At 45.0% G+C, this 9,808-nt stretch overlaps 1 protein-coding gene across 6 annotated transcripts in view; it reads right to left on the bottom strand.

Annotated features, from left to right (window-relative positions):
- Positions 1-6,020: 6,020 nt before the first annotated feature.
- The window catches only part of KIAA0895 (KIAA0895 ortholog), a 43,655-nt gene continuing 39,867 nt past the window's right edge, over positions 6,021-9,808 (bottom strand). For all 6 annotated transcript variants that reach the window (XM_027828175.3, XM_043540603.1, XM_043540604.1 and 3 more), the window contains one exon: positions 6,021-6,335. In XM_027828175.3, coding sequence (XP_027683976.1) covers positions 6,174-6,335 — 162 coding nt within the window. In that variant the 3' untranslated portion in view covers positions 6,021-6,173. The remainder of the gene's footprint in view (positions 6,336-9,808) is intronic.

Raw genomic sequence — 9,808 nt, 5'->3', positions numbered from 1 at the left:
TAACCACCAGTGACAGACTTCAGTTATACGTCTCCTCAGAGAGATGGCACCTCGCTCCAACAGTGTGCCCAAGATCATGCTGGGGAATTGATACAGTACTGACTTGGAGAAGAGCGCCATCTGCTGAACCGCTAGCATCGATTCCTGCATCACTCGTCTTTTTCTTGCTGTTTTCCTATTCAGACAGATCCTTATGCAGCCTGATCCTGCATGCATCATTCCTATGATGGCTTGTTCTCTCACTGTATCATCACAATGGTGCCAGGGACCTCTGTATTTTCATCCCAAATGCTTTGAAGAGCCTGCAGATCCCCTGGACATTTGGGACACCATCTAGTTACAAATAATAGATTAAAAAGAACCCTTTAATTTGGTATTACCATTTTATGAAAAGTGACAATTTTTAAACTCCAACTTACTTTTCAACTCTTTATGCCATTCGTGTACTCTTTTTTGCCTTTCTCTAAGTTTAGGCAATGAATGTCTGTTTCACTTCTGTTTAGATTTTTGTTTGTAGCCTTCCATTATGGGTGTTTTGTTTTGTTTTTTCCAATGCTACAATGCACCACCTGGGACTATTTAAATCAGAACCAAACTTGGTTCAATTAACTCTTTTTTTATATATTTATTTCTTAAAAATATTCCCCTTTGTCTTTCTTTCTCTTCCTCCTTTCCCCTCCCCGCCATCCTAAACTTGGTAACGATGACCCTTCAAATATCTTTTGCAAGAGGCTAACTGAGTTAGTCTTGTGACGTGATCCACTTCAATCCAGTATCATGCCAAATATGTGGCAATGAGTATTTACTGTGTTTACATTATAATATAAAGTGTCCACTTAATTAGCAGGGTTTTTTTTTGCATTCTGTGATTTTTGATGTTTCAATTCTCTTTGGTTTGCCTTAAAAATATTGATACTATTTGTATGGTTTTTTGCAGTGCTACTAATCTGTGAAGGTCTCCTCCTTATAGCAGGTCCAACCTGTAGAGCTGCTTAGATTAGGTTCAATGGGCAAGATTTTTAAAAGTAACTAGTGATTCTTGGATGCCTTGGTATTTACGTGTTCAGACTGAGACATCTTACAGGGACCTTGTCTGGCTCTGGCCGGGCAGCGCGGTTGCCAAACTTGCTGCTCAGAGCAGCACAGTAAGGGGCAGAGGGTCCCGGGGGGCAGTCAGGGGACAGGGAGCAGGGAGCGGTAGGATGGGGCAGAGGTTCTGGGGGGCGGGGGCAGAGAACGGGGCTGGGGTTAGATAGGGAGGTCCCACGGGGTGGTTATGGGCGGGGGTCCCGGGAGGGGGCGGTCAGGGGACAAGGAGCGGGGGGGGGGCTTCTGAGGGGAGCAGTCAGGGGGTGGGAAGTGGGATGGAGTGGATAGGGGGCGGGGGGCCAGGTTGTTTGGGGAGGCACAGCCTTCCCTACCCAGCCCTCCATACAGTTTCACACCCCGATGTGGACCTTGGGCCAAAAAGTTTGCCCACCCCTGCTCTAAGGTGTCCAGTGTGGTGTAAATGCTCCTTAGAGGGATCCTAGAGTCTTCCCCCTTATGCCTTTCCTCCTTCATGTCACTTTGGACCTTGTTCTCCTCTCACATACGTACCCCAGCTTCACACTGACTTCATCTGAGTTACTCCTGATTTACACAATTTTATGTGAGTGGAGGATCAGGCTCTTTGTTTTTATTTTTAAACTTGCTGGCTGTCCCCCTGTACCACTCAGCTCCGTGATTGCTATCCCCTCTCACAAGCTAAACAGGATTGGGCCAGCTCAGTACTTGGATTGGAGACCTCCCCAAGCAAACCCGACGTGTTCCAGAAAGTGGTGGCGGTGTTGATTCAATAGGGGACACACTACTCTTAAGAGTTCCCACTGAACCAAGACCCCAGCCAGCTAAAAGCTATTTCCTGTATAAGGCATTTTCCATACAAGCTGTTTGCATACCCAGAGCTGTTTCTGTTATTGACAAAGGGGGTGGGAGGGACTGCAGTGCTGCCTGCAAAAAATAATTAGTATAAATTTAGGGCTGGTCAAAAATTTTCCATCAGAATAGTTTTTTCAAGGGAAAACTGGGTTGTCAAGTAAATGAAATTTTTGGTGAAAAGTGTCTGCGATGGGCTTTTTGTCTATATATTTAGAATTTCGACATTGTAGTGCCTCATGGGTGTTGTAGTTTGCCTCTCCAGAGCAACATTGGTCCTTCAGTGCGGAGAAGTTTGCATTGCCGCTGCCCATGCTGTATCTGTTGTGTGAATGAAGAATGATCGTTTATAAAGCTGCCTAACTGATGACTTGCACCAACACAACTCAAATGCTGTAAAAGAGATCTAAGGTATGTTCTTGTCGTACGTCTGCCACTGCAGTGGGTCTAATGAATTTCAGATTGGTACTGAGAGCAAATGGGAAACGTTCCATCAGCTATGTTCTATCACCCTGAATTAGAGTTGGTAACGTATACACGGCTATTTCATGAGAGTACAGTACGGAGGAGAGAGAGGGAGGAGAAACCTCAACTACAACTCCCGTGAGACAGAGTGGCAGCATTTGGCAACTGAAGTTATGGAGAAAAACTCTTGGGTTTCAATTTTTGCCAAAAAGTCAGAATTTTCCATGGAAAATTTTGATAACTTTTTTTATTATTCATTTTTGCCAAAATTGTTCACAGTCTAAAAAAAAAAAATCTGACTTGCTCTAGAGCTAACAGGGCAGTGAACCCCACAACTCTTTCACATCCTAACTTGTGTGTTTACATTTGAAACATTTTTTTGCATCAAAGGTCTTAAAAGTGATTTTAAGTTAAAGAGGTGTGACTTTTCTGATGAAGATCAGGCTCTGAGTGGTGGTGGTGAGGGGGGCGGGGGAGATGGAAGCGCACGTGGGACACTTTGGTGGTATTCTTCACTTTTCAACTTAAACAATTACTAAAGACCAGAAGTCTGTTTTCACATTAGAGACATTGTGAGACTTTCTGATCATGTGAGTTTCTATGCCGTATCATCCACATACTTTATTACAGAACTTCAATACTATGACAATAACAAGGTCCATCACAATAAAAATTTCAAAAAGTTTACAAAACTACCATTACAAATCTGAAACACTGTTACAAAAGAGGCAGGACGAGTTCGGTGCTGAAAAATAGAGGTTGACATTTGTGCCTGCTTCAGTACGACTGTTATGCTGAGACATCCATGCTGACACTTCTAGAATCTAAGCTTGTACTGGAGTAGACCTAGTCGCATAATGGAGAATGGTAGAAGTGGAATGGCAGCAACTTCCGTGGGGAAAATAAACCCCAGGTCTCTTAAAGAAGAAAAATAAGCCCCTGGAGTTCACATCTGCAAACCCACAGAGCGGTAATGGAGTATCAACAGGCAGTTGAGAAGGGGCTGTAACCATCATATTCTGTAGTAAGGCAACACATAAATGTAATGTTTTCAGGGACACCATTATTGTAAATATAAAACGCAAGATTATTCTCATGACTACTATTGGGTTGCTTACGCATATGTTTGTATTGACTACAGAAGTGACTGGAGAAATGCAGGGGGTATTTCAGTTAAGAAAAGTTCACCTCTAACGTATGGCCCTTTCGCAAAGAACGGGACATATGGAACTCTTCTTCAACACGGTGGGCCAAATTCATCCCTGGTGTAATTCCACAGACCTCAATCCAATTACCCCCAAGGATACATTTTTACCTGGAATTTTCACATTCAACCTTTGACATGTGAAAAGTCTGATCTGCACTTCTGCTGCTCACAGCAAAATAGCTGAGCTGACACATTCTGAATGTCTGGGTGCATTACCGGACACTGACGTGCAAATATTTCCAGCAGCTTGATGCAATTGTACAGCACCTCCCCAGGTCGCCTGAAGGGCTTTGAAACAAAGCTAGGCAGGCAAGGCTAAGACTGATATTTTGGGGGCAGAAGGGAAGATTCACCCACTAGAATTCAGAGATTAAGAGTCTGAAGCTGTTAAACAATACAAAATTAAGGCTATTCTGAGGTTCTTGGTCCATGTTTTATAAAACACTCAGATCAGCAAATTTGCTCATTGAATTCGTGGAGCAGTTCAAATGTTTTTCTTTTCTTTTTTTTTCAAGCAGGCAGCCACCATGGCACACACACGTAATAGTACCTTAAAGGCAGCTGGTTTTATGGGTTATTCAAAAACTTCAAAACCTCTAGGCTAGGTGAGATCCCCACTGGTCACAAAATGTGGTGGTTAAACTTTAAATCTGGAATGGACACCATCGTACTTGGTGTAAAGTCAGAGGCTTTGGGAGTTATTCCATTCCTTAATCAAAAGCCACTAAGTTCCACACAACTGGATGCCAGGGGCTGGATTGTCATTCAGCCGGATGCAGCCATGCTGGGGAGTAAGACCTCCCTACCCCCAAGGTGTGTCCGCATTAATGTTCCACATATCGCAGGCAGCTCCTGCTGTACAGGAGGAGGGGAAGATTGTGGCCAGTATTCCCTCTGCAAAGCAGGCCATTTTGGCTCCAGTTCTCTTCCCCCACCTGACGACCCACTGACCAGCAGAGCTGAGCCAGCGTGGGGGTGGGAAAGCAAGCTGAACCCTTTTCACGGCGGCAGTACGCTGCTCCTGTCCCCACTCCCCACAGGCGCAAGGGAAGGAATTGTGAGTCTGGGACTCTTCCAGAGGCACAAGGGACTAACAGCTGCGTTTAGCCTTGGTAAAATGATCTGAACTAAAAGTAAGCCCAATACTTTAGGTGCAAAGCTCAATTCAGCATGTGCTGTGGAGCCACGATTCGCGCTTTTCTAATACCCTGGACTCAGAAAATGTGGTCTCTGTAGTGAACAACCCTCTTGCCTTGCCTAAGTTATCCCTTTGAATAGATGACCCTACACTGAGGTGTTTTCGCTACTTGTTTTGTATGGCACCCACATTTAAAACAGAGCTCAGGATGCTTCAGATGCACCAGAGCTCTTCAGTTGCTTTGAATAGTGGAATAGGGCACTTGTGAATTTTGTCATTCCCCCCGGCCCCCATTAAAGTTCCCAATCTGGCAGTGAGCTCCATGAGGGCTGAGCTCCTTGCAGCATTAGGGCCGAAACCACTCCAAGTAACCAAACACACACAGGGTTCAGGTGCTAGAGCGAAGGGGTGCTTTTGCTTTTTGAAATGAAATATGGCTCCGTATCTGGATTAATTACGTACGTTAGTCAGAAAACTCAGTTCAGCCCAGTCCTTCTTCCGAACCACTAGCACATTTGATTTGCTAAACCTGCTAACTGGGTCCTTAAGGGCAAAAAAAGGCCCTTTCCTGCAACTCCTCCTCTTGAAACCTGTACTGTACAAGCCAGAGGAGGACAGTCACTTCAGGGAAAGGCATATAGACAATGCTGCAACAGTATATCCCCTCTTGGGATTAAGAGGGCAACTTTCTAGCCTGTTTACACCCATTTAAACAGCAACCTCAGCTGCTGCTATTTGACACATGAAGTGTGGAAATCACTTCTTTCTAACATATCCAGACTACAGCACTGTTGTGCAAGGGAGAGCGTCTGTGCATTGTGACCTTACAATGAGGGAAGCAGTATACAATGGGGTAGAGTTAAGAAGATGGTGGCATAGTCTACAGCAGTTCCGCAATTTTGCTGCTGTGGGGGTTTGTTGCGAAGGCCGTGACCAGAAATGAGGCCAATGCGAGTGAGCCAAGGGGAAAAATTACAAAACACAGACTTTAGAAAGAATAAAAAGCAGTATATCATAAAAGCAAGACATTTCAAACGATCCTCCTCAGTGTACAGAACATTTAAGGGACAATGGGACTGACCAGTTACAAGGGAAGTCCTAAATGATAGTCACTCCATAATTTAATTTGGAAGAGGCACCAAACCTTTTAAAAAAAAAAAACAAAAAAACCCACCAATATATATTATGGGAGTGAGGAAAGAATCTCAAAGAACTCTTTTTTTCCCCTCTTTTTTCCTTCAAATAAACATTTCTGAATCGATAGTCTGAGGTTTGTATTTTTTTCTTTAAAAAAAAAAAAAATTAACAAATCTGAATAGTCAAGATTTTTGCCAGACAACAAAACAAAAGTTGATTCATTCTAGTTTTGCAAGCTGTGGTGAAGTCTAGTTCTGTATAACCAGCTGCATACAGAATAGATTTCAGGTAAAAGAGACTGACTGACTGTTACACTATGAGATCCTGGAGCTCTTGGTCAGTCAGCTCATTCACCTCCATGATCTTTTCCAAGTGTTCCATGTATCTGACATGGTCTTGCAAGAAGTGTGGTACTCTCACGTTCTCGATCACCGCAAATTCCTTCAAGTGATCCACATCCTCGTAAGAGACCTAGAGGAGAGGACAGGGGGTTAAGTCAAAGCTGTACCCATTTTGCAAACTGACATGTCTAAAACACCCAATTTAATTCCCCTCCCATAAGTGACAAAAGGATTCCAGGGCACAGGTGTTTTAAAGCAGCTTGTCAGAATCCTTCTCTCGAAGGGATGGTAGGGTCTGGCTTTATGCATGGTCCAATAAAGTGTGCATTAGAACATGAGCCCGGGGAATTACTAAATCCTTTCGAAGGAGGCCTGGTTCTGCTTCCACTGAAGTCAATGAACAGACTCTCAGGGCATGTCTATGTTACAAAATTAAGTCGACTTAAGTTAGGTCGACCTACAGCCACCACAGTAATTAAATCGACCATTTGTGTCCACATTATGCTCCTTCTGTCAGCGGTGTGTGTCCTCACCACAAACGCTTGCACTGACTTAAGTGGGGCATTTCGGGGCACTGACAGCCAAAGCCCCCTACCGCTCCAAGGCCAACAGCTGTCAAAGGCAGCAGCAGACAATGTAAGTAACGCAGTGTCTGCATGGACACTGCATCAACTTAACTATATCGACCTAAGCGCTAAGCCTCTAGCAGAGGTGGAGTTGTTAGGTTGGCATAGTGGGGAAGTTAAATCAGCAGGAGGAACACTGTAGTGTAGATGCTTACACAGTCTACTTGGTCTGTAGTGTAGACCAGGTCTTAGTGACGTCAATGGGAGCAGGACTGGCGGCTGTTAAGGATGAATGAACTGGTCCGCAAAAACTGATTTCCTTCCCATCCACAAGGATGGCCTTTCTTCTTCTTTTTTGACATTCCTGTTGTACGTGCCAGCAGACAACCAGTTCCTTACACTGGGGCAGATTTCTCCTTGCAAACCTTACATGCTCTGGAGCTTTCCTGACAGAGATGCACAGTGCAATTGGGTCAGGGGTGCTCTGACACAGAAGCCACCATGTGAGCAAGATGTGAAAGACAGAATGAGCTTGCGCACATGAAGGATCAGAGCTGTTGCAGGCCTCTTAGGTGACGGGGAAGGGATGGAAAATCTGCTCTTACACATGTTCACATGCAAGGGGAGGGGCAAGCCCGATGGGAGATGTGAGGAGGGAAGGGGGGCTGTTGTGGCCAAGGTTTGGGAAACTACAAAGGGATATGAAAGGCTCTGTGGATGTATGCAGACTGCAGGGATGGGAGGAGTCCTCATATGGTTCATAAAAGTTTTGGGGAAGCAGCCAAACTGTCAGTGCTAACATGACCCAAGCTTCCAAAGCTTTAGTTTCACCCCCAATAATTCATTTGTGCTTGTGCAAAGTGAAACAAAAATGTGTCATTCTAGTCGGAGGGCTGCCACCTCTGAGTTACAAAATATCTGGGACATACAGGATGATTTGGGGCCCACAAAACTGGACAGCTAGCAGTGTGTACTTAGCTGTCTTAGGAAATCAGTATCTCCAAAAAGGAATGATACTCGGAAAACTTGCATAGGTGGCAACCCAATTAGTAAGTAATTTGTTACAAATTATGATTGCAGTATTGGCAATCTAAGCATTCCAAAATGATGAGTAAGGTCTCAACAATCATGAGATTGTTACAAAAATAATAAATTATGGGTTTATTTTCTTAGCCTTTTGAGCCTTCAGAGTGCAGGTGGATGATTTTCAAGCATTTCTCCGCTACCATACAGACTATATAGTTACTTTTTAAATGACAGCTGAGATTCTCACATCATTACTACACTCCAGGAGCTGGGGCTTTAAGAAAAACTCCCAATATCCCAAGACTCCTGATAAAATTGTGAGAGTTGGCAGCACTATGATTGAATCGTGCAGGGAGGAAGAGTGGAGGAGTGCTGGCTTGGGTGTTAGCTACAAGAGCCATTCCCCCAGCAATGTCCAGTGTGATTGGACCTGCACTGTTCTGCCACAGGCAGGCCTGAGGCATGGATGTTTCTACTAACTGGCACGCCACATTTCTCTGAGGCTGTGTTGTGCCAGATCCTCTTCCCTAGAAGTCTCTTAAGTACAAGGCTGTAATCCTGCTCTGCTCCTGCATGGGGATGGGGAATGCTCTCATGAGTACTTTTGCAAGCTCTTACCCTACACAACTGCCTGCTTCTCTTTGCTAATCGATAGGGCCCTACCAATTCATGGTCCATTTTGATCAATTTCACGGTCATAGGATTTTAAAAATCGTAAATTTCATGATTTCAGCTATTTAAATCTGAAATTTCAGGGTGCTGTAATTGTAGGGGTCCTGACCCAAAAAAAAGTTTTGGGGGGTCACAAGGTTATTGTAGGGGGGGACTGCAGTACTGCTACCCTTGCTTTTACACTGCTGCTGGCCATGGCGCTGCCTTCAGAGCTGGGCAGTTGGAGAGCGGTGGCTGCTGGCCTGGAGCCCAGCTCTAAAGGCAGAGCCACGGCCAGCAGCAGCCGTGCAGAAGTAAGGCTGGCAGGATATGGTGTGGCCACCCTTACTTCTGCGCTGCTGCCTGCAGAGCTGGGCCCTCAGTCAGCAGCTGCCACTTTCTGGCCGCCCAGCTCTGCAGGCAGCAGCGCAGAAGTAAGGGTGGCCACACCATACCCTGCTAGCCTTACTTCTGCGCGGCTGCTGGTGGGTGCTTCCTTCAGAGCTGGGCGCTTGGCCAACAGCTGCCGCTTTCCAGCCACCCAGCTCTGAAGGCAGCGGAGAAGTAAGGGTAGCAATACCGTGACCCCCGTAAAATAATCTTGCGACTTCCCCCCTTCCCCCGCCCACTGCAACTCCCTTTTGGGTCAGGCCCCTCAATTTGAGAAGGGCTGGTCTCCCCCATGAAATCTGTATAGTATAGGTTAAAAGTACACTAAAAACCAGATTCATGGTCTGTGACATGTTTTTCATGACTGTGAATTTGGTAGGGCCCTACTAATCGAGCATGTGCAGTTACTAAGTTAAAAAAACAACAACTGTCTTTATAAAATTAAAACAACCTTAGAAATGAAAATGTTTCTGCAACAAGGGATTTCAGCTAGAGCTTTTTGTTCATTTTTAAATAAGGAACAAATACAGTACGTACCATTTGTTTTTACAAAATGTGGAAGGGTGGCCAGAGAGTTTTGTAATATTGCATAGGTTTCTCCCACCCCCACAATTCTCCCATATGCTATTGCAGGGCTGGAAAGAAATGTAGCTTCTCTAGGATATAGCTTTAGTCACAGTGTAACAGGCTGGCAGTGATATAGCAGATTGGGGAAAGAGTTAAAGAAAGTTCTGCTGACTCCCTGAGGCAGGTGGCTTGTCAATCCATCTATACATAAGTGGGTGGGGTGGAAAGAGAGGATGTAGGGTTTAGACTGAGCAGTCTGGAGGAAGATTAGAAGCAGCCAAGTCTGGGGAGCTGCTCTTATGTTATCGTGTCATTGTTACTTAACAACTCCACGCTCCAGGAAAGGGGTGAGATTGGACTTCATATAGTGTGCAGACTGTGTTCGTAGAGCATCTTGGGAAAG

Source organism: Chelonia mydas, chromosome 2 (assembly GCF_015237465.2).
Source record: "Chelonia mydas isolate rCheMyd1 chromosome 2, rCheMyd1.pri.v2, whole genome shotgun sequence".
Lineage (NCBI taxonomy): Eukaryota > Metazoa > Chordata > Testudines > Cheloniidae > Chelonia > Chelonia mydas.
Note: the sequence above shows the minus strand (reverse complement) of the source record. Positions and strands in the feature narration are given on the sequence as shown.